General features: G+C 39.5%; 1 protein-coding gene across 3 annotated transcripts in view; it reads left to right on the top strand.

Moving 5' to 3' along the window:
• DHX36 (DEAH-box helicase 36) overlaps nt 1–25,362 on the top strand; it is a 39,197-nt gene that overhangs the window by 7,525 nt on the left and 6,310 nt on the right. The window contains exons 6-20 of one of the 3 annotated variants that reach the window (XM_063442566.1): nt 15–94; nt 643–717; nt 796–962; nt 1,924–2,005; nt 8,953–9,093; nt 9,553–9,655; nt 10,327–10,414; nt 11,740–11,795; nt 13,481–13,545; nt 14,529–14,672; nt 18,208–18,325; nt 19,595–19,693; nt 20,860–21,033; nt 21,337–21,423; nt 23,642–23,725. In XM_063442566.1, coding sequence (XP_063298636.1) covers nt 15–94; nt 643–717; nt 796–962; nt 1,924–2,005; nt 8,953–9,093; nt 9,553–9,655; nt 10,327–10,414; nt 11,740–11,795; nt 13,481–13,545; nt 14,529–14,672; nt 18,208–18,325; nt 19,595–19,693; nt 20,860–21,033; nt 21,337–21,423; nt 23,642–23,725 — 1,563 coding nt within the window. Of the gene's footprint in view, nt 1–14; nt 99–642; nt 718–795; nt 963–1,923; nt 2,006–8,952; nt 9,094–9,552; nt 9,656–10,326; nt 10,415–11,739; nt 11,796–13,480; nt 13,546–14,528; nt 14,673–18,207; nt 18,326–19,594; nt 19,694–20,859; nt 21,034–21,336; nt 21,424–23,628; nt 23,726–25,362 lie in introns of all 3 variants that reach the window. The other 2 variants (XM_063442567.1, XM_063442568.1) reach the window with 2 other exon arrangements.

Below are 25,362 nucleotides of genomic sequence, written 5' to 3'. Positions count from 1 at the left end.
GTTGTTTAACATAGGTAGCAGAGCGCGTGGCAGCTGAAAGAGCAGAGGCCTGTGGAAGAGGAAATAGTACAGGCTATCAAATTCGTCTTGAAAGGCAAGTGATGGTTGCTTCACTCGTGCCCAAATGGTTTTTGTATAAACTCCCTCTTCACAACAAATTTCATTATGTATATTAAAGTTCTGGGTCTATTATGTATTGTACTGCTCTCTGCATTCCAGATAAAACTATTTAAAATGTATGATATTAAACTTCACAACTTGTTTGGGGTAGCTGAACTATTCTTGTAGCTTTTAGAGTTTAAATAAGAAAATGGGGGTGTGGACAGAAGCAACAAATGTACAGATCTGTTTTATGGACGTCAAAATCACTTCAAAGCTATTACATTGTTTGCGAGACAGAGACTCTGTGTATGCTCGGTTACTAATGGTGAATTTAATGAAACTAGAATCTTGTTGGTGACGTATCCTTTACCATTTTATGTGAGGAGGAAGCAATTATCGACCAAAATATTAGATGTACCATTGTCACCTTTGGCATTGAAAAGTTTTCGGTCTTCATAATACATTTTGTGTCAGTTTGGATGTTTTGTTTCCTAAGTTATTTTTCTCTCTAACATACTCTGTTCTTTTTCTCATTGATAGCCAGTTACCACGGAAACAAGGCTCTATTCTATACTGTACAACTGGCATAGTGTTACAATGGCTGCAATCAGACCAGTAAGTGCATAACTGTTAAAAGATAATTTGGTTTGCCAGTAGAACTAAGCATTTTCACATGTGACTTTCTTGTTTCAGGAACTTGACCAATGTCAGTCACCTTGTAATAGATGAAATCCACGAGAGGAATCTGCAATCTGATGTTCTAATGGCGATCATTAAAGATCTTCTTATCCGTCGGAAAGATCTGAAAGTCATATTGATGAGTGCCACTCTAAATGCAGAGAAGTTTTCACAGTATTTTGGTAAGTTACATATTTGATCTATGAAATTTTCATTTAAAAAGATCTGTTGATCCTGTCCCTTTAACAGCTTATTGATCACCTCAAATGGATTCTGGATTAAAGCGGCTCTGTCACAGACAAACTTTTTTATTTTTTTTTTATTTTTTCAATCTCCGACCTCCCCCCTTATTGTTCAACCCCTAGCCTTTCCATCTTTCTTTTCTCACTTTTTCACCACCCTTTACCTCAAACTTGGATAATCTTCGCTCGATTCTTTTTCATGGTTCCGCCATCTTGTAAGTACTGATATTGACGTAACATCAATGTCTTCCTCTACCCAGAGTATGCAACGGCACTGAAATGATACAAGAATGTGAGGCAATGAAGGTAGGACAGGACAGCACCAAGTGGAGCTTAGTTAAGGGTCAACCTTTTGTCACAGTTGTCAAGCATAGGGAAAATACATAACACAAAAAGTAGCCTCTACTTTGTCTTATGTTTTAAAAGAGAAATAGAGTAGAAATTAAGCAAAGATTGGGAAAGTGGAAGGGTAAGTTTGGCAATCAATTCTATTTGAACACTTTGTTTGTAACTGAACTTAGTTTGAAATACAGTGCTTTGTTGAATATGCATATTTTTAACAATTATTTTTGAGGAGTGAGGGTTAAATCATGCACATCCATAACCAGCTACCACAAAATGTGATTTATGTTGTATGACTGTGATAAAGCTTCTGAATGTAATATTTATTTTAAGACATGGCCAAATTTAAATTTCTATATCTTTTCATATACTCATTCTTGACAAATCTTCTAAACGTAAACATTTATGAGTACTATTTCTCAAGCAGTAAATCTGAGTTAAAAAAAAAAATATTATATATTTCTGTGCCTCATGAAAGGTGAATTGTGACCTTTTATCCGATTTAATAATGTTTCTTTCAAAATATGTGATGTATTATATGTGGCTTTGTCCTCTGCAGACAACTGCCCAATGCTGCATATCCCTGGATTTACATACCCTGTGAAAGAGTACCTCCTGGAAGATATCATTGAAATGTTACAGTAAGTATGTCACTGAGCTTTTTTTTTTAATGTTCTATCTACATTGCAAAAGCTGAACTGTTAAATTCGGAGATGTGTGTGTGTGTGTGTGTGTGTGTGGACTGAAATGTTGACAGATCAATAAAGGATTGTTCTATACACTTAGCCCCTTAAGGACACATGACATGTGTGACATATCATGATTCACTTTTATTCCAGAAGTTTGGTCCTTAAGGGGTTAAAGTACCACTATAGGCACCCAGACCACTTCAGCTCAATGAAGTGGTCTGGGTACCAGGCAGGGCCGGATTAAGAGCACACTGGGCCTGGTGCTGACAATTATGATGGGCCTAATTACGGAATCTTATCGACCAAAAACATTAAAACAATCATACCTCCCAAGCGTCATGTATCTGATGGAGATGGTGCTGGAGGGTAACTCATAGGATGCAGCTATAAGAAAACACATACTCTATGCTAATCTCTCTCTAATTTATATCTTTCATCTTTCAATTAAATCCATAACCCTTAACAGCAGTGTCCAGTGAAGCAGGCAGTCAATGGGCAGGGTAAAAGGGTGGCCACTGGTGCGAATCACGTGACCAGACCTGCCAAAAGGGGAGAACATGCCCGCCAATCATGCAGGCTGTCCAACTAAGGGTATACTATGCAGGCAACACCCTGAGCTTGACATAAATGCGTCTAATGATGCGCTCACTCAATGCTTTCTAAGGACTGTCCCCTAGCACTCGCTGGTCCACTTGTCTCCTTACCTTCTTACTAGCAGGCAGAAGTTCCTGGTATATAGTCTGAGACAGATAAAAGGTGTATGTAGTGAGTGTAGATGAATGGGGACATGCCACAGTGTTAGAGAGACCAACGTCTGCATTACCTAAACTAATTTTATTGTCAGCCAGTCCACACAAGTTTTGTTCCCATACATCCCTCTTAAGCTTCCAAACTTAAAGGGACACTATAGTCACCAGAACAACTACAGCTTATTGTATTTGTTCTGGTTAGTAGAATCATTCCATTCAGGCCTTTTGCAGTAAACACTGTCTTTTCAGAGAAAATAACTCCACTGGTCACTCCTTAGATGGCTGCTAGAGGTGCTTCCTGGGGCAGTACTGCCTAGTGTGCAGCACTGCCATTCAGTGTCTCCACCCTCGGCATGCAGAGACTGAACTTTCCTCATAGAGATGCATTGATTCAATTTATCTTTATGTGGAGATGCTGATTGGCCAGGGCTATGACTTGTGCTGGCTCTGCCCCTGATCTGCCTAGTTGACAGTCTCAGACAATCCTATGGGGAAGTATTGTAATTTGCTCAGACCACCACTTCTGATGATGTCAGGAGACAGTCAGTTCAGAGGCAGAGCCAGCAGCTCAGACTTGAATACAAGTTATATTTTACTATACTTAGGGAGGCAAGAAGGGGGCAGGGTGGTGGCTTTAACATAATAGGGTCAGAAATACATGATTGTGTTCCTGACCCTATAGTGCTACTTTAAGCAAGAGTATGTGAAGAGTAGTTAAGGTTGCCACCTTTCTTGGAACAAAATATCAGCCTTAATCCTTTGTATAATCACAAGGAGTGACATCAGAGAAAATTCTGTAAAATCATCAACAAACTACTCACAGTTTTAATCTGCTGTATAGATGGATTGCTCCCAGTGTCTCAGTCTCGCAAGTCACCCAGTCTCTCAGTGTCCCTATGTATCACAGTGTCAGTGTCCCCATGTCGCCCAGTCCCCTAGTCTCCCAGTGTCTCAGTGTCCCCATTTCTCCCAGTGTCTCAGTGTGTCCCCATGTCACTAGGACACTGAGAGACATGGGGACACTGAGAGACCCGGGGACACTGGTAGACATGGGGACACAGACATTTAGGGAAACTGGAAGAAATGGGGACACAGACACTAGGGACACAGACACTGGGAGACATGGGGACATTGAAACATTTGGGGACACTAAGACACTAGGGACACAGAGACATGGGAACACAGACACTGGGAGACTATGGGACACTGGGAGACTAGGGGACACTGGCTGGGAGACAGACACTTGGGGACACTGGGAGACATGGGGACAGTTGTGGACATAGACATGGTGACACTAGACACACAGAGAAATGGGGACACTGAGACACTAGCGACACTGGATGGGGGACACTGGGAGAAACAGCGTCCCCATGTGTCTCAGCATCCCCATGTGTCTCAGTGTCCCCAAGTGTCTCAGTGTTCCCAGGTCTCCCAGTGTCTGTGTCTCCTAGTGCCTCAGTGTCCCCATATGTTCCCTAGTGTCTCAGTGTCCACATGTGTCCCCTAGTGTCTCAGTGTCCCCATGTGTCCCTGCTGCCTTTTCCCCCCATCCCTCACTTATCTGAGCTGTAGAGCTGCTGTCTGGACTCTGTGCTGTGTTGCTGGTCCCCACAGATCAGTGAGTAGTACAGAGAGGCAGGGATATGCATAGACATAAAATACTAGACGCCGCATTGACTGCTACTTCCTATTGGCGCTGATGAGCCATGGGGCCGCCATCTTGGCTCGGTCAGTGTGATCTGCAGCATAGACATATATAGAATATATATGTCTATGATCTGCAGAGCAAGGTCCTCAAAGTAAACATGGTTAGTCTTAAAATCCACCTGGAGGGTGTATAGATCCAGTAGCATGATGTTTAATCCTGGGATATTAAATAAAATTAACTAACATTTGCTGCTTTAAGACCTCTGTGGTTATTTATGTTATCGACTAAGTTTACTCAATACATTGAAATTATTTGAATTTCCAGACTGAAACTATGCGTTGCATTTGGATTTAGGTTTGCTAAAATTATAAGTTTAGTGAACTAACCCCACAATCTATCATCTTAATATACATGTTTTAAAGTGAGACTGGATCTTTGCCTGATTTGTAATGTATTTACTTTTCACCTATTTTTAACTAATATGGATTTTGGAACTGTGCAAAATAAAATGTAGATATTTACAACTCTTTATTATTGTGAGCTCTGTCTTTTGCACTTTGAAGTCCGCATGGAGATAGCATAAAGAGAATAGGAGAACAAACAATCACATCACTATTTACTAAAGTGAGATTTGTCACTAAGGCAAAGTAAATTAAAAAAAAATTAGGAACAGAAGTCCTAATATATAGACATATAATACTACACCTGGTGACCGGCCCAAAATGGCGCCCGCATTTCATGGCCCCCTGAGGTCAATGCGGCATCTAGATATTATATGTCTATGGGGATATGCTGTAACTTCCTATCCCTGCCTCTCTCCACACACAGTGACCCCTACTGGCCGGTGCTGGTATTGCAGAGTAATCTCCACTTATTCTGAGAAAAATACCTGCATTTGTATTGCCAGTATTACTGCAATACTGGCACGGCCAGGCAGTCTCAAATACCGGCTGTGCCAGTAAAATACCAGTCAGGTGGCAAACATAAGAGTAGTGTGTGTGTGTAAAAAAAAATAAAAAATGTAAAAAAAAAAATAAAAAATTTTTTTTTTCCAATGGGCCTATTCCATGGGCCTGGGCCTGGAGCTGCAGCTCCATCAGCCCCTATGTTAATCCGGCCCTGGTACCAGGTCCATCTAGGGTTAACCCTGCAGCTGTAAACATCGCAGTTTCAGGGAAAACAATTCTAGATGGTTTCTGCTCATCAGTTAATTCAATTTCTGCAATTTTTTTTCTAGGCTTGCTGGAATGCCCTATGTAAAATATAGGTCTTGCACCCTCTGTCCTACTATTGTACATCATCTGAATCTGTGGTGCACATTTACCTGCATCCACATTATTTCTCAAAACCATGAGAAATTGAGAGATAGGAATGGATTCCTTTTGGGGTGGCAACTAGTACCATGCAGAAAAGTGCTGTGATCTGTGGGTTTAGTGTAGAGACTGTATGACTGTAGATTTAGGAACTCCATAAAGCCAGGACTGAGTTTATGTGTGAATCTAATTGGAGAAGGTAGGGTATTGAGCTTATCACACATCCGGGTTAATTGTAATTTAATACCTGTCCAAATAAGAAACCGGTCATCAATAAAGTGCATATAGCAGCAAATTCACGGTTTGTCTTTTGACAGGATGTATTTCATTTCATTAACATGTATGCATTTGCCTACATTGGAGCCATTGCAGACCCAATCGAGGTGCCTTTGCGTTGTTTGTAAAAACAAGTTTCAAATCTATAGTAATATCCATTGAATGTAAAAATTGTAAAATGAAGTCAGTAGGGTAACCTAACTATAGATTGGTATCTGAAAAAAACTTTTCTCATTGCCTTGATTCCTTCTTCATGGGGAATAGACAAATCGATACTGCTGATGTCCAGGGTGACAAGTAAATCACACGAAGGGGGAATCTCGTTCTCTTTCAATCTAGGAATGACCTCAGTAGTGTTCCGAAGGCAGGTTTTTTTAGTGACATTACAGGGCCTTAAAATCGAATCAGGCTATCTTGCAATTGGAAAACAGTCGGCCTTCTTGGGGGCCTGATTTTGGATCCTTAGGATCTTTTGTAGAGTACATAAGATCGGGCACTAAGAATGTTGTTCATGTAAATGATTGTAGATATCTTGTGAAATAAAGCCTTTACCAAGGCCCATCTGTAAGACTGTATGTTTGTTTGGAGTTGTGTACAAGGATCAACTTTATCATCTGCATAAACCTCTGCAAATTGGCATAAGATCTTTAAACGGTAGTCTGAGTAATTACAGAAAACAATGCCCCTTCCTTTCTCTGCTGGGCAGATAGTTATAGTGGGGTCCTTGGAAAGCCACTGTAGAACTTCTCTTTAAATTTTAAGGATGTCAGAGTGTTGAATGTGTTTGTCATTTAGATTCACAGCCAAATCGGAGTGTAGATTTTGTAGAAATTATTTGAAAGCTGCATTAGTGGCCAGTGGATCAAATTAAATTCAGAGTTTAAAAGCAGAGGCGTCGTTCTTAATTTCATTCTCTGAAAAAAAAAAACTCTGCTAAGCGGAGAGAGCAGCCTCATTTTAATAGTTCTGTTTTCACAAAGAAAAGGGCTAGGTCCAATTGAGTGTACAAATGAAAGCCCCATTGAAAGTATTGATAATTTGTCCTTATCAAAAATTCGAGAGGATAGATTAAAGATAGGAATTGTCACCATTTTGTTGGTAGTCTGTCCCTTTAGGCTGTTTTTACCTACCTTCTGTCCCTTGCTGATGGCATGCCATCACTTGCTCTTAACCCCTTAAGGACCAAACTTCTGGAATAAAAGGGAATCATGACATGTCACACATGTCATGTGTCCTTAAGGGGTTAAACCAATGTTGCTCCCTCCGCCGCCATCCTTTGAGGACCTGGAGCCTAATCCTAAAAAATAATTTCCAGATGAAAGTTTGTATGAGGGTGAACTCACTTCATTAGAAATTTGCTGGGTTTCTGTCTCACATCCAGATTCCCCCAATGTGACATATGCATTGTGTCCGTATGGACTCCAAATTATTTGTCTCTAGCATTGGTGCTTTCAAGATAGCATTATTCTTAACCGCAAATTCTTTGATTTTAATTTTGTTGATTTTTGCGTTAATTTCCCACCTCCTTAATCACCAACAGCATATTGTCCAAAGCACATTTATTGGAAATTGCAACCCTCCTTCTGCACATATCTGGGTTATTTATTCCTATGGTAGGTGTATTTTTAATGCAGAAGCCTCTCTGTATTTTCTTAATTCTATAGTAATCAGAAAGATAAATGGCCTGAAGTTCCAGATCAATTTCCCTCTGTTTAAGTTTTTCAAGATCTCTGTATAGATCTTTCTTATTAATGGCTGCTGGGAGACATAAATCAGATTGTAGCCACAAAATCGCTGCTGATTTGTTCATCAGTAAACTGCACAGTCTCTGCATAATCCACATAAACATCTGCTCTTTTTACTAAATTAGCACCATAACTGCTGTAGCTCACTAACTCCATCCTGATGACACATGCCAATATGTACATTAAAGTTATTGGACTTGTTTAAAATATTTTGTACTCTTGTCTCTGTTGTAGAGAAACCTGTTTCTCATGTGATTTGCGAGAAGTGGAATAAAGAGGAGTAGTTTCATAAATAGTTGGAATTGTATTGTGAGAATTGGAAAGGGGGTCCTAATAATGAACTAGAATTAAAATTTAAAAATGAAGGGACCTATAGAATGAAAAAGTATAACTTTTGTAATATATATTTTTTTCATTTCCCTGAAACCAAGCGTATAAGATTTTACATAGATTAATTATTTTAGTTGGTGGAACAATAACCCATTCCCCCATTTCAACTGTAAATATATTTGGTTCCAGAGGGGCAAGTATTTATTTTTCCAAATGTTGATAATTGAAACTTCAAATTTGCATTTTCTAAAGAAATTACTAAGGATGCACATGTGTGCCTTTATTTTTACGGAGAGAGTGTTTGTGCGTAGTTATGTACGTATATAGAGTATCAGAGACTTCAAATCAACTCAACAACATCACATTTATTATTTGCTTGGGAAAATATTTTGTGTCCTAGTTTTTTAAAATCCTTACATCGTCTTGTGGTACAAAATGTATGCAATTTTAAGTGGTACATATTAACATTTCTCATTACTTGACAATTTAAAGTAAGAGCGTACAGTATTTAGAAAAATGCATTAAAAATTTCCCTGTTACAGGTATTGCCCAGCTTATCGATGCCTTGATCTGTCCACATTCTTAGATATTTTGTAATAGTATGCTCCACAGAAAACAAATCCCAGCAAAGTTATTTGAAGGGTAAACCACATCCTAGCAAATCTCTCCCAGGATTTCTTATCTCAAACTTCTTTCACTCCAAAGTGTCACCTAACTATAATTGGATACATTGGATTATCAAACTATACGTTATATATTGGGTTAGCGTAGTGATATGGGGCACTATAACCTCTTTGTAATTTGTTTAATATTAATATTATACCTATTTTCAATACAGGTATTTCCCTAAAGACACCGATAAAAGACCCAAGTGGAAGAAACGCTTTATGCAAGGACGTTCGGACCGTCCAGAAAAAGAAGAAAAAGAGGCATTATACAGGGAGCATTGGCCACAGTTTGTGCGGAAGCTCCAGGGAAGGTAGGATCCTTAATATGTATCCCAAGCTAACATTTGTAACTGTTCTTGTTCTTCAGCACTGATCATTTGTGATGTTTTTGTTTATACCTTTTTGCTGCATGTGAGCGTTTTCAGGACGTGTTTATTTTCAATATTTTAATTTTTAGAAGCTGAACTTGTACGTCTTGATCATTTTCAAATCTTTGCATTTTAAGCAACTGTGTATTTAGCTATAGTGGTGGGGGAGTTGATTGTGCCAATGCTTGAAGTGACCACTTCATGTATACATTTAGTGGCAAAACTGCATTCCATACAAATTTTGCATATGCCTACTTGAAACTGACTTCGACCTTGGAAATAAATAAAACATGTTAATTACAGTTTTATTTATACAATGATTATAATGGTATAGCCTCCTCTTATTTATATGTGACAGACTGCATTTACACGCTACTGTCCTTCTTCTTTTGTCTTTTCTAGGTACTCAGCGAGTACAATTGATGCTCTGGAACTCGTAGACGATGAAAAGGTTGACCTTGACCTCATTGTGGAACTCATCAGGCATATTGTTCTGAAAGGAGAGGTATGTGATTATGCAAATTACTGCTGCTTCTCTTTAACTTTTTTATTAAACCTGAGACCAATAAGTATATCCCTAATGTGGTGTTTGTATTATTTGTAATTTTAGTAATAGCGGTGTATATTAGAAAAGTGTCAAAATCTCTATAATAGACAAAGTACAGTCTCATGAATACTGGTGTGAATCATCTACACATTGTTAAGCAGTTTCAGTTTGTTCGCATTCAAATGAATTATGCATTTCAGGATTTAGATGGTATGATGCAAAGTGAATTTAAAGTAGTATGTGAATTGAGAGCACCAGCCTGCAGCAAAGCTATTTTAAAGGAAAATGAACTGTCACGATTCTGCTTTTGGTATTTTATAGTTTGCTTGTGTTAACTCTATTGAGATCAAATTCACTAGCTTAACCAAGTAGCAAGCTTTACCATTTTTCATTAATATAATCATGTCTGATTTTACAAACTCTCAAACAAAGTCCCAGTGAAGTGTTTGGGGCTGAACTTGCAGTAGTTGATTTGCCTGTGAATTCTGCCGTCTGCTATTCACTTTGTCAGCTGATCAATTTTTATTGCATTTTGTTTGCACTAGTAATATCATTCATATTTTCAGAGTTGAAGCAGTTACAAAAATAAAAAGTATTTGTACAACTGGTTTTGTTTTGTGTTTTAATAGGATGGTGCTATCTTGGTATTTCTTCCTGGCTGGGATAATATTAGCTCATTGCATGATCTACTGATGTCCCAAGTCATGTTCAAATCAGGTTAGTTTGTTATGATTTTATGATCATTAAAGCATTGTATTGTATTTATCTGACATAACATGTGGCAGTTAAATAGACACTCCAGACCCTTTAAGCATGTTTTGTTTTACTTTACAATAAGTGCAGTTTTCGATAGATATTGGCACTTTTAAAAATTAACGTCGTTACACCCCCTGGGTGTCAATCAGACAACAGATCATGTTACTTCCTGGTTTGCTTAGCTTAATGGCGCTAAACTCAAGAAGTGGCCAATTGCCCAGAGCACCTGTCTTGCAAAGACGTCTCATTGAGCTTCATTGGGAAGTCTGTGATTGGACAGCCACAGAAAGACTGAGCTGGTTATATTATTTTTTTTATTGACATAATTCAATGTTCCACTAGGCTGCTAAAAGTGTTTCATATTTAAAAGGGACACTCCACTGGCTAAAAGTTATTTTGTCTGAAACCTATATATATATATATATATATATATATATATATATATATATATATATATATATATATATATATATATATATATATATATATATATATATATATATATATATATATATATATATATATATAATCTTTTACAACACAAGTTCTTTAGACTGTAATAAGTGTTTGTGCGTGAACTCCGTCCAACATATAAAAACAAGGAGCTCAATAAGACTTGTTCACATGTTTGTGTGTAGTACCTGCTTAATTACTTCGCAAATAGTTGTAAATGTGTAGAGTAAAAGAAAGTGAACCAAACTATGGCATCCTCCATCACATTGTAAATATTTGTCTAAGCATATCCAAGATTACCAAGTGTTTCCATGAATTCAGCAATCTCCTGATAATCTGTTGGGGGAGTCGCTGGAGAGATTCAGGCAGTGCAATCCTCTACTTCCAGAGTTTCATTATGGGGAGAGGCGTTGAATAAGTGATTGCAGTAGCCGTGCGGGTTTTTGTGCGGGTTTCAAATCAAATTTTTGTATAAAATAGCTTTGGCTTTTTACGTGCAAAATAGATTTTTTTTTTTTTTTTAATGCATCTGCAAGTTCCCCATGTTACTAGTAAAGATCGGTCATCTTACTGACTGGGAGTCCTTGGCAGTTGTGAAGGTTTCTCATGATGCTCCATCCCTTTGGGGTCGCGTAAAGCGGCTGGACTGCCAAAAGCTGTCTGTCAGTGATGTAATCTCAGGATGTTGACACCGATAAACACACTATATAGAGAAGTGTCTTTTTTAAGAACCTTATGTGTCAGTGTGCTTTAACTTATTTTAAGTTTTATATGTACTTTTCTTGTTTCCCATTGTCCCTGAATATGTAAAAATATGTTTAATTTATTTTCAGATAGATTTGTTATTATTCCTTTGCATTCCTTGATGCCAACTGTAAACCAGACACAGGTATGAAACTATAACCAACTAGGAAAATATGTATGTTTATATAGGGGTGAGTGTGTGTTGGCTGTGGAGGAATGTCTGAAGACCTTTTTAGAGCTGTGAAGTAGCATGTGTATGTAGTGTGTCAGAAGACTCCCCTTTCAAGTGGCAAAGGTAAATCCAGTTGTTAAAGGGACACTATAGTCACCAAAACAACTTCAGCTTTATGAAGGCGTTCATGCCATGCAGTCTAACTGCTCAATTCTCGGCCATTTAGGAGTTAAATCACTTTATTTATACAGCTCTAGCCACACCTTCCTGCATGTAACGTTTACAGCTTTGCTAAACATTTCCTTTTAAAGTGAGGGCTCATATTTATACTTCCTTTATTGCACAGTTTGTTTAATTTAGAATGTATCTTCTGCACTGTTAATAGCTTGCAAGATCTTGCACGAGTCTCTTGAGTGTGATTAAAGTTCAATTTACAGAGCAGGAGATAAAATGTCTAAAGTAAGTTACCATCTGATTGAATATGACATCTTTTTTATGCATGCTGTGTTAGTCACAGCCAGGGGAGGGCTGCATGGACAGAAACAAAAGTGATTTAACTCCTTAATGGCAGGGAGTTGAGCAGTTAGACCTCAGATGCATGACCTATACACCCAAACTGCTTTGTTAAGCTAACGACTATAGTATGCTGACTATAGTAACCCTTTAATCTCTGCAGATACAAAAGTGTATGCACACTTACAAAAATATACCAATCGGCATACATACACATTCACCCTCTGAGACTCATGTATTCAGACCCATAAAGACTCCGAGACAGGTACACAGATATTCACACAGTTACACAAATGCAGATAATTATTAGCAAATGTTCAGACACACGTGTAATCATGTGTGTAGACACATGCAGTCAAACACTCACAGATTGACTTAGATACTGATACTTTCCTAGTAAATTGTGAGGGAAGGTTACGGAACCATTCTAAGCAAAGCTCACAGGTAACATTTGAATTTCTGAATGGCAGCCTTTCAGTGGGGTGAAGGGAGGTAAGTTATAGTAACTTTTACAAAAGGCAGGCCTGCATCAAACACATCTCGGTAATGAATATTTCTATGGAGTGTAAGTCGGTTAACAATCAAGGAGTCTGAATCATAGGGTCATTCTCATATATGGTGTATCAGGCTACACAAGGACATGTACTTTACTGGGAGAGAAAGCTTTGCCACACGTGTGTAAACCCAAGGCCAAATATTGCAGTAATGGCAAGGACAGTTTAGTCTTTCATACGTCTACTGTTGGGAAAATCAAGTCTGATAATATTAACTGGTAAATACTTTGAATCCCTTTAGGGATAAAAGCACTACATAGCATTACAGCATCATGTGAATTTTACTTCAGTTGGGTTTGTACAAACTTAAAATATTAACTAGCACTCCATAGTTGCATAGTAATATAGGTTATAAAATTATTTTGAGTTCAACTTTTAAACACATCTTAAAAAATTTAGGAGAAGTGACAGAATCCTGAGGCAGTTCACTTAACTCTGTTGTCCATATAAGTAATCTTTCAGATGAACTGAAATAGAAATTAATTGACTTAGTTTTACTCCATGGTCATAAATTGGTAGATGTAGTAACAGCTAACTGTGTTTGATTTGAAACCACGAGACACTCATTAATGACAACCATTCATTTTCTAGGTCTTTAAAAAGCCCCCTCCTGGAGTTCGAAAGATTGTAATTGCAACCAACATTGCAGAGACAAGGTAAATACATTTTAGTGGAAAACATTTTATCCAATGGCCCACTGAAATGTGAATTCATCTATAAGCAACAATATCAGATTATACCTTTTGGGCTTTTACTCTGAGTGATATGTCTACATCAGGGTTAGTTAGCAACTCAAAACATATAACTGTTTTAATGACTTTTACTGTCCTATTAAAATTCTTCTAATTTATCTCTAAAATCACTGTTCCTGGGACATGCTTTGCCAACCATGATAATGCTAGAGTTGCATGCTTTGGTATTACAGCATGTTCTTATTTATAATAAAGCATCTAAAGCCTATCAAGCCAGACTACTAATGACTCTTCATTTCCATTGTGATTGCCCATTGCTTATTGAATAAACACCCAACACCCATATCACACACCTGTTCTGCAAGGAGACAAGCGGCTTGGTGGTCTGCAACATGTGGCCTAGCATGCCGAGCTTTGAGAAATGTGATGTTTAGAGAACAAACCCTTTTGTGAATTTAAATTTAACCTGTCTGTACATATCAACATTTAAAGGGTTATTCACTAAAATGAGAATTTAAGCTGAACTGGAAACATTCTCTTGCGTTCAGTTCGGATACTCTGTCCTTAAATTTGAAATACACTTTGAATTCTTATTTGAATAAATAACCCTGTTAGATACTTTTGGTTTATTCCCCTACTGATTCTACAGGTACCAGAATGTTTTCTCAGGAACAGGAAATATTCTTCACTGCTAGAGTGAATTGTGGAGCTGACTTATTTAGGATATTAGACATGATGGAATGTGTTTGCTTTACAAAGCTGGATGAGTTGCTTCTAATGTTTCAAAAAGAATATTACTTTTAATGTATGAATGTTGATATAAAAATACGTGTAAATACCTACTGACCATTGGAAAACTGCATTTAACAAGAGTAAAATTTAATATAGAAAATATTTCTGATGCTATAGTAATTATTATAAACAACATGGTATTTTTTCTTCTGCAGTATTACAATTGATGATGTGGTTCATGTCATAGATGGAGGAAAAATAAAAGAGACCCACTACGACACACAAAATAACATTAGCACAATGACTGCTGAATGGGTTAGCCATGCTAATGCTAAGCAAAGGAAAGGTCGTGCAGGCAGGTAAGGATAAATATATGTTGCGGTAGAATTTTTTGGTCGGATGTTTTTTTTTTTTTTTTGTGTTCTTCATTCTTCTTATGTTATATAAAAAATGATGTTGCCAAAGAAACCTACGACTCCATAATTATGCTGTAAATTATTACTATGCACATACAAAAATAAGAAGACACTCGCAGTGAGGAGTCACTGAGTGCAACAAGCCCAAAGTATAATTCCCTCACAGAGAGAACAGTAGAAAGGACTGTGCACAGAGTCAGGTATGTAGCCCAAGGTAGATTTAAGAAGGAGAATTACAATGTTGCGGCTCATATAGGAGCCTTTATTCCAGACATTTCACATATTACAAATCTATGCTGTTTTATGCATTTCTAGACTTAAAGGATCACTATAGTGTCAGGAAAACAAAGCAGTTTTCCTGACACTTTGGTGCCCTGAGGGTGCCCCCTCAGGGTCTCCCTCCCGTGGCGCTGAAGGGGTTAAAACCCCTTTAACCCCTTAAGGACACATGACATGTGTGACATGTCATGATTCCCTTTTATTCCAGAAGTTTGGTCCTTAAGGGGTTAAGCCACTTGCCTTATTCCAGCGCTGGGCTCCCTCGGCGCTGGTGACCTCTCCTCCCCGTCCGACGTCAGCTCCTCCGTCCGACACTGGAGCAGAATGCGCATGCGCGGCAAGTGCCGCGCGCACATTCAAAGTGTCCATAGGAAAGCATTTCTCAATGCTTTCCTATGGACGCTCTGCACGATGGAGGCGAAATATGCCTCCAGCGTTGCAGATGTGCCTCTAGTGGCTGTCCGGAAGACAGCCACTAGAGGTTGGCTTAACCCCAAATGTAAACATAGCAGTTTCTCTGAAACTGCTAAGTTTGCATCTGAAGGGTTAAAACCTGAGGGACCTGGCACCCAGACCACTTCATTGAGCTGAAGTGGTCTAGGTGACTATAGTGTCCCTTTAAATTCTATTAGTGTTTGTAACATCATGCCTCCCAACTATCCCTTTTTAAGAGGGACAGTAACAATTTCAGGGTCCTCTCCCACCATCCTGCTATTACAATTACATGTTTACATAGAATACGCAGATATGTGTTTGATTTTAAGTCCAGGAAGTAATTCCTAACTGGTAATTTTCTTATTGCTCACATAGTGCATTAAAAGTGCACTTGGTGCATGTTTAATGTCATAGAGCGAAGGGGAGCAGAATTAGTTTGTGCTGAATGAATACTATCCACATTGGTTGATTACATTTAAAAAAGGGGAGACTTGGCAAGGAGTCCCAAAAACACAAACGATGAGTTCAGAGTAGAGAGATCTATCTGTTCATGGTGTAAATTTTGCAGGTATATAGCAAATATTTGCAGTTTTACTGCGGATTTCTTCTCTGGACTAATTTTTATGATGCTATCTACAAAAAAATGCAATTTGTTTCCAGTGTGAATATCGCAGTATAAGCATCCTGGAAAACTACCGTATATACTCGAGTATAAGCCGACCCGAATATAAGCCGAGGCCCCTAATTTTATCCCAAAAAACTGGGAAAACTTATTGACTCGAGTATAAGACTAGGGTGGGAAATGCAGCAGCTACTGGTAAATTTCTAAATAAAATTAGATCCTAAAAAATATATATTAATTGAATATTTATTTACAGTGTGTGTATAATGAATGCAGTGTGTGCGTATGTGTGTGTGTATGAGTGCAGCGTGTGTGTATGAGTGCAGCGTGTGTGTATGAGTGCAGCGTGTGTGTATGAGTGCAGCGTGTGTGTATGAGTGCAGTGTGTGTGCATGAATGCAGTGTGTGTGTGTATGAATGCAGTGTGTGAATGCAGTGTGTGCAGGGCCGGTGCAAGGATATTTGCCGCCGTAGGCAAAAAACATTTTGCCGACCCCTCCCCCCCCATATGTCCTGACTTCCCCTCCTCCTCCCTCAGTGGTCCTTACCTCCCCACCCCCGTGTTCCTTCACCCCCCCCCCCCCAGTGGTCCTGACTCACCCCTCCCCTAGTGGTCCTTACCCTCCCCTCCCCTAGTGGTCCTTATCCCACCCCCTCCCTCTCATAGTGGTCCTTATCCCCCCCCATCCCTCCCATAGTGGTCCATATCCCCCCCCATCCCTCCCATAGTGGTCCATATACCCCCCCTCCCTCCCATAGTGGTCTTTATACCCCCCCTCCCTCCCATAGTGGTCCTTATCCCCCCCTCTCCCTCCTATAGTGGTCCTTATACCCCCCCTCCCTCCCATAGTGGTCCTTATCCCCCCCCTCCCTCCCATAGTGGTCCTTATCCCCCCCCTCCCTCCCATAGTGGTCCTTATACCCCCCTCCCTCCCATAGTGGTCCTTATCCCCCCCCTCCCTCCAATAGTGGTCCTTATACCCCCCCTCCCTCCCATAGTGGTCCTTATCCCACCCCCTCCCTCCCATAGTGGTCCTTATACCCCCCCTCCCTCCCATAGTGGTCCTTATCCCCCCCCTCCCTCCCATAGTGGTCCTTATCCCCCCTCCCTCCCATAGTGGTCCTTATACCCCCCCTCCCTCCCATAGTGGTCCTTATCCCACCCCCTCCCTCCCATAGTGGTCCTTATCCCCCTCCTCCCTCCCATAGTGGTCCTTATCCCCCCCCCTCCCATAGTGGTCCTTATCCCCCCCCCCTCCCATAGTGGTCCTTATCCCCCCCCCTCCCATAGTGGTCCTTATCCCCCCCCCTCCCTCCCATAGTTGTCCTTATACCTCTTTTTTTTGTTATTATACATTTTTTATTATTATTTCTTATTTTTTTATTATATATTTTTTTTCGTCCCCCCTCCCTGCTTGATACATAGCAGGGAGGGGGGCTCCTTCCCTGGTGGTCCAGTGGCAGTTCAGTGAGGGGAGAGGGGGGCTGGCAGAGCTGTACTTACCTGTTCTGCAGCTCCTGTCAGCTCTCTCCTCCTCCGCGCGGTCTGTGCAGCTCTCTCTGTCAGCTCCCAGTGTAAGTCTCGCGAGAGCCGCGGCTCTCGCGAGACTTACACTGGGAGCTGACCGAGGTGCTGAACGGACCGGCAGAGGAGGAGAGAGCTGACAGGAGCTGCAGGAAAGGTAAGTACAGCTCTGCCAGCCCCCCTCTCCCCCCAGTCTGTATTATGGCAATGCAAATTGCCATAATACAGACTCTGACTCGAGTATAAGCCGAGTTGGGGTTTTTCAGCCCAAAAAATGGGCTGAAAAACTCGGCTTATACTCGAGTATATACGGTAATGTGAAATTAATTTAAAAAAAGAAAAAGCTCTGGTTAGTGGTACAGGGCAACTTCACTAGTGCAGAATTGTAATATTCGTTTTGACATATCACTCAGTTCGGGGCTAGCAATTTATGAGTAGAAATAAAATAGTACTTTGAGGTATTCTGACAAGGTCAGGCTGTCTTTATTCTTTCTAGATCCATGGCATTTTACCGATGGATTTAGGGGTGAGGGTTGATTCCTGATCAGTGCTTAATTTGTAAAATAAGGGAGGGAACAGGGAGAACTTTTTCATTTTTAGCATTTTGTGTTTTACAGAGTTCAGCCAGGTTACTGCTACCACTTATATAACAGTCTGAGAGACAGCTTGCTTGATGATTATCAATTACCAGAGATTGTCAGGACACCACTGGAGGAACTTTGCTTACAAATCAAGGTAAAATGTGTGCCTCCTTTTTAAATTTCTACAACATATCTATTTTGCTTCTAAATATCTAAGGCAATTTAAAAAAAAATATTTTCCCTAACATAGCACCCTTCAAAGATTTTGTGACATTTTGAGAGTTATGGACACAGTATGCAATACAGAGGTTAATCAACATCTGAGTCAGTGCCATATATCTGAAACGTGTCCAATTGTTCCTGAAGGCAGCAGTGTTAGGATGTTTAGCATCCACATTCTACAGTCCTAATTGGCATAGCTAGTGGCTTGCAATGTAGTAATCAGTGATGTCACACATTCGTGGACTGTGAGCCACAAGGGACCTGTGTTAATCAGTACTAACTGAAACACATGTTGCATATGTCAGAACACTCTTGCTCCAGGAGACAAGAGGGAAAAGGTTGCCTGTACACCATACATGCTATCACACGTGTGTCTTTTACACCGCTATATCCTGCATAAATGCATGTACTGACTCTCCATCCTGCAGCTAAAACATGACTAAAGACATGGTGTTGTTTGCTCGCATTTCTGATAAGTAACGTCTAGGCCTGGTTAGTAGATTAAGAGTGTGTAAGTATATTTATATGTGTGTTTATGTTGTCATGGGTTGTTTTTTGTGGGTTTTTTTGTGTGTGAATTTTAAGAACCCCTTATGGTTAGGGTGCACATATAATGAGACCTTAGATGGGTAAGGAAGCTGGCTTTTTCCTTAGATGTCCGTTTAGATAAACTGCTACAATGAGACAAATCCCCTGACTGGAATATCACAGTACCTAAAGTAGTTGATTTGTTTATTACTTCCCTGCCCTTGTTCTCCTGTGAGAGAATTTATCTACTTTAGCCATACCACAGGGATTCTGTATAGTTGGTGCCATCTCCTCCCCTCCCCTCTCCTACTTAATCAGATGTACTTTCTACTTACATGCCACCACTGTTACCGCTTTTATTCTTTTCCATTCTTATGAATGTTTTGCAATGACTACTCTGTAAACAAATGTGCTGTATGTTCATTGACACTTTGAAATCAGTAAAGTACACATGCCAGCACACATTAATAACCACCTAACTTCCCTTTCTTTGGTTGGATTAACTGTACAACTGATTGAAGCCTAGTGGCATAGTACAAACTACTTTTTATTTGACAAATCACCTTGCGGAAATCCAAAAATACATATTTATAGAACAGCTGATAGCACAATGTATATTTCATAGGTACAGCTGCATGAACTGATACATATGCATTTACTCTTTTTCAAATAGATCTTAAAACTTGGTGGCATTTCATGTTTCTTAAGAAAGTTAATGGACCCGCCATCTCGAGAAGCCATCTGCCTAGCAATAAATCATCTAATGGAACTGGTTTGTATGAATTTGGGCAGCATTATCTAAAATATGCATTACATGTTAGTGGTCCTGCTAAAAATGACATGGATATATGTCGAATTTACAAATAAGTAACAGAGAACACACAAAAAGGATTCATATAATTTAAGGTTACTTAAAATCACATCTAATGATAAAATATGGGGATTATGTCACATTATTTAGCAATACTGTTAGGCCACTACAATGTTAAAGTACAATAATATTGGTGGATCCTAACCTGTGTAGATACAAATCTAAAGGGCAATGTCTCAATCTGACAGTTGAGCTTCTATGCAAGTCACCGTTTAATTAATAAAGACTCATACACTCCCCAAAGCAATGTAGTGATTTCCAACAAGTTCCTTCAGTTCTTCACATATTGTGTCTTACAAACAATCCTAGGGTTGCAAAATACATTCCAACTAGACCAAGACAGAGAAGGGACTAAAGCCATCCCTGCTTATGCACGCGTTTACAGTGACAGCAGCCAAGCAGGTTAATGTCATGTCTGTGTAAAAAGTACTGAAATCCTTCCAGTAAATTTCATATCTAAAACACTTTGACATCGTTAGAAAGAGCATGAAAATCGTCTTCGTAGTGTGCTCTGTTTATGCAGTGTAGAAATCCATAGAACAGGTGTTAAATATTTCTGTTAAATGTGTTGATATCATTCAGCAGTTTATTTCTAGCGCATTTACATGCTTGCTTTGTTAACATGACAGGCTCAGTTTGGAACTTACTCTGTCTCAGTAACCGTTTAAAGCAGCACTATTGATTTGCATATATTCGTCTGGTTGGAGATTATGGAGGGAGATATAATTACCCAAGGTTTTTCCAGTAATCTTCTCCTAACAGATGAAGCCACTTAGAGCTGAGGGATGCTACATAAATCTTCTCATGCATATACAGTGTGTTCCCATCAGCTGACACGTGATGGTTGATTGGTTATGTAAAGATAATCAAGCTGTAGCTGATTATTGTTCTGCCTTATTTTGCCCTTTTCTTGTATAGACCCTCCATTGCCTTAAAATTCCTTTTAATGAGTTGGTAGTTCAGTTAACGACTACAACTTTGCCATAAGAAGAGATGTTGTCACGTTAACCATCCTTAAACAAAAAATCAATGGTAAAGAAACAGCATATCTCTCAATATGTTTACAGAATGCTCTAGATAAGCGAGAGGAACTGACCCCATTGGGTTTCCACTTGGCACGCTTGCCCGTTGAGCCGCACATTGGAAAAATGATCTTGTTTGGAGCTCTTTTCTGCTGTTTGGATCCAGTACTGACTATTGCTGCAAGTCTCAGCTTTAAAGATCCGTTTATCATCCCTTTGGTAAGGAAACCAGTTTCATGCTTTTAGTAAACTGTTGATTGCTGATTAACTGTTCACAAAAGCAAAATGATTGTTTGCATATAATGATACTGAGGAATGTTGTAAAGGCGTTAACCCTTGTATTGTCTGCAACAGCATCTTGTAACTGAATGCATATAGTGACATTAGCATATACATGCTATAAAAGTAATCTTTTCTGCTTTACAAAACAAGTGAGTTATTGACAGGATACCAATGCATGGTAGTAGGATGAGCCGCTCTGTTTGTTCTGTTGTTCTTTACACTTCCATTTTTTACTCTCAGGGGAAGGAAAAGTTGGCAGATGCAAGAAGGAAGGAACTATCCAAGAATACGAAAAGTGACCATCTGACTGTGCTGAATGCCTTCTTGGTGAGCAAGTAGTTGAGGTTTTTGAATTTTACAAATGATGGTTTATTCGCTCAACTGGGAATCATGGAGAATTGAAAAGGTGGCTGCAAATTGTAACCTAAAGTTTCTGAGCTGGAAAAATAGTTTAGTTTTCAACGAGATCATTTTTCCAGTTTTATTATTTAAGGCCTAAAATGTTCACGTTCCCTTGTCATTACTCTACAATTCCAATTGAAGTGAATAAATGATCTAGGATATTTCATTCTTATTTTAGAGTAATCCAAGCTGAGCATATCATGTTACAATGTTCCACCTGAATAACTTATTGCCTTATCTTCCCATGTAGGCCCCATCAATTTAACATAAAGTGCCGTAGAACTGCTTTCTTTTTCTTTTTCTTTTTTCTTTTTTTTGGTCGATTGCTTGTAAACATTTTCACATAGAGCTGAAGAACTACACTCATACCCTAAAACTAAAAATATTCTTTTTTCCCCCCAATGTTTTGTTTTTTGAGGTTTGCATATATGAGGTAAGACAGGTGGGGTACTGAAAGGAAAGAAGGGGGGGGAGGGGGGGGGAAAGGAAGGAAACAATGCATCAAAATGTACAGGTACACCATGCGATTTACACATCTGTATAGTTAAACAATTCACTTTCTTTATATCCTAGATTGCTCATAGTTAGCTTGCACAGTTTATTTAGCAACTCTCTGGACTTCTTTATCCTGGGATCGATTGTCATTGCTGCCCTCCTGTCGGGTGGTTAGACATTTGTGTCTATAGTAGTTGTCAGGACCCTGCTTATGTCCCCAGTTGTTGGTGAGTCTCGTCTGTAGGCCCCGATACCCAGCTCTCCCACAGTGATGTGTGTTTGTGTATTTGCCCTTTCAATCTGTACGCCAAACGTTCGTATTCGTATGTTGCGTGTATCCTGTCCCTCAGCTCCCTCAAGGAGGGAGGATCTGGTCTCCTCCATTTGCTAGCTATGTTGGTCTTGGCTGCCTGGAGTATGTGACATATGACTGTTTTGTGTGTGGATGTTAAGAGTTCTGGTGAAATATGCAATAAATAACATTCCGGGCGGAATGGGACATTAACAGAGGTGGTGTCCTTGACCAGTGTGCTCACTTGTTTCCAATAGATTGTCAGTCTAGGACAGTCCCAGGACATATGCAGTAGTGTGCCCTCCGCACCTCCAACACATCTGTGACATGGATTTGTACATCTGGGCTAACCTCTCAAAATATTCTTAAATTGCTCATTTGTGTCAAGAAGGAGACTTTACATATTATATTTATACCATATATATACCATTATTTGTTGTTGGGAAGGAAGGGCTGATTTCCTTTCACTGTAATTCATTACCCTCTGGTCTTCATGTTTGGGAAGCTGGTTCTGCCTAGCTTTGCCATTCAACAGGACTAATATTGTGTGCAATGAAATCAACTGAAACATTTCCTTCTATGAAGCCATGTAGGGGAAACCATGTCAGAAAAGATGCAGAGTCAAGGACACCTGTCATTGGAAATATCTTGTAATCCGCATATTGTTCATTTGTATATTAGCAAAACTGCTTAGGAGCTTCAAAAATGGCTCTTTGTTTGTTTATAGATCTAATAATACTCTGGATACATAGAGTGAAGCCGTTTCCTCCTACCTTTCCTGGTTTGAAAATGTGTTTCAGCAAGTTTCCTTTGTGATTGTTTTTGCTATGTAATTAATTAAAACCGGTGATTTCCCCAAGCCAAACTATAGTTTCCCATTCTCCATATGTTTTTTTAATACATACACTTTATTGATATTTAGGGGTTGTATGTAACCTTGCCTATTTTTCAATCATTTTATGTTGAGCAAATTATTCTCTGTGTGTCTCACATGTTTTTTTATGTGTGTGGAGAGTAATGATAAGATGATTTGTATTACATGACATGCGCTAGCCAGCTAAAAGCATTAAAAAAAAAAAAACTGTTTTATTTGTTTTAAATTTCACATATAGAGGCTGCAATGACTTTTTTATGCATCATTTTACCCATGTATGATATCTGTTGCCATGGTGCATGCATGTATCCCAATTCATAGAAAAATACAAATAGATCAAATGAAAATAATGGCCCAGGTGAATTACTTTTAATACATAGTGTGGTTTGCAGAACTAGACCTTCCAGGTAAAACCCCCAAAAATGCTTCTAGTTGATATACATTGAATGTATTCACTTTAATCCACCAGCTCTTCTTCTTAGGGCTGGGAAGAATGCAAATGGCAAGGAGCCAGGGCGGAGAGAAACTACTGCTGGGAGAATTTTCTGTCTTCCAACACACTCCAGGTAAGATCTTCTTGCAAGAGTTTGTCAATGTCTGACTGCATGCCCTGTAAATGTATTTAACTCTATACCTAAAAGCATTGGGCTTAGTTTGTATAATTGTGGGAGTGTGTATCTCTATAAATATGGCAATTGTTTACGATTGCTTTGGAAACCATACAGTCAACGTTGTGAAAAAAAAATCTAAGACAACTTGTGCTTTTAGACATGGTCATGGTGCAAGCAGTGGTGTATTTAGGATTTGGGCTGCCCTAGGCAGGATGGTGCTCGGGGTCCCCCCCCCCCCAAATTGAAATTTTCCCTACCCCTTCCTGTCAAGGCCGCACTTTGACAGATGCATACACTCATTGACAGACATACACTCTCATATACACTGACAAACAATGGCATACACACACACACACTGACAGACGCATGCACAAAATATGGGGATTATGTCACATTATTTAGCAATACTGTTAGGCCACTACAATGTTAAAGTACAATACTATTGGTGGATCCTAACCTGTGTAGATACAAATCTAAAGGGCAATGTCTCAATCTGACAGTTGAGCTTCTATGCAAGTCACCGTTTAATTAATAAAGACTCATACACTCCCCAAAGCAATGTAGTGATTTCCAACAAGTTCCTTCAGTTCTTCACATATTGTGTCTTACAAACAATCCTAGGGTTGCAAAATACATTCCAACTAGACCAAGACAGAGAAGGGACTAAAGCCATCCCTGCTTATGCACGCGTTTACAGTGACAGCAGCCAAGCAGGTTAATGTCATGTCTGTGTAAAAAGTACTGAAATCCTTCCAGTAAATTTCATATCTAAAACACTTTGACATCGTTAGAAAGAGCATGAAAATCGTCTTCGTAGTGTGCTCTGTTTATGCAGTGTAGAAATCCATAGAACAGGCTTTAAATATTTCTGTTAAATGTGTTGATATCATTCAGCAGTTTATTTCTAGCGCATTTACATGCTTGCTTTGTTAACATGACAGGCTCAGTTTGGAACTTACTCTGTCTCAGTAACCGTTTAAAGCAGCACTATTGATTTGCATATATTCGTCTGGTTGGAGATTATGGAGGGAGATATAATTACCCAAGGTTTTTCCAGTAATCTTCTCCTAACAGATGAAGCCACTTAGAGCTGAGGGATGCTACATAAATCTTCTCAGACGCATGCACACACTGACCGACACAGACACACACACACATTCACTCACAGACACACACACTGACAGCCAGACACACACAATCACTCACAGACACACACTGACACATACACAATCACTCACATACACACTGACAGACCTACATACACAATTACTCACATACACACTGACATCCAGACACACACAATCACTCAGACATACACACACTGACAGCCCCCCTCCCCAAACATTAACCGATTACTTTTATTGTAATTTTTTTTTCCGTTTAAATCCACCCAGCCTCCCTACCTTTGGGAGTGCTGGGTGGATTTTTTTTTTACCTGGGGTCTAGTGGGGCTTTTCACAGGAAGGGAGGCAGGGATGCAGGCAGTTGTCCGGCTAAAAATGCGGGCGGCGCTGGCGAGGGAGCACTGATTAGTGAGCTCTCTGCTCAGCTCCCTCGTGCGCCGCAGAGTGATGCAGGGAGCTGGAATATGA

Source organism: Pelobates fuscus, chromosome 2 (genome assembly GCF_036172605.1).
Source record: "Pelobates fuscus isolate aPelFus1 chromosome 2, aPelFus1.pri, whole genome shotgun sequence".
NCBI lineage: Eukaryota > Metazoa > Chordata > Amphibia > Anura > Pelobatidae > Pelobates > Pelobates fuscus.
The sequence above is the reverse complement of the archived record's forward strand: the minus strand, read 5'-3'. Positions and strand labels throughout refer to the sequence as shown.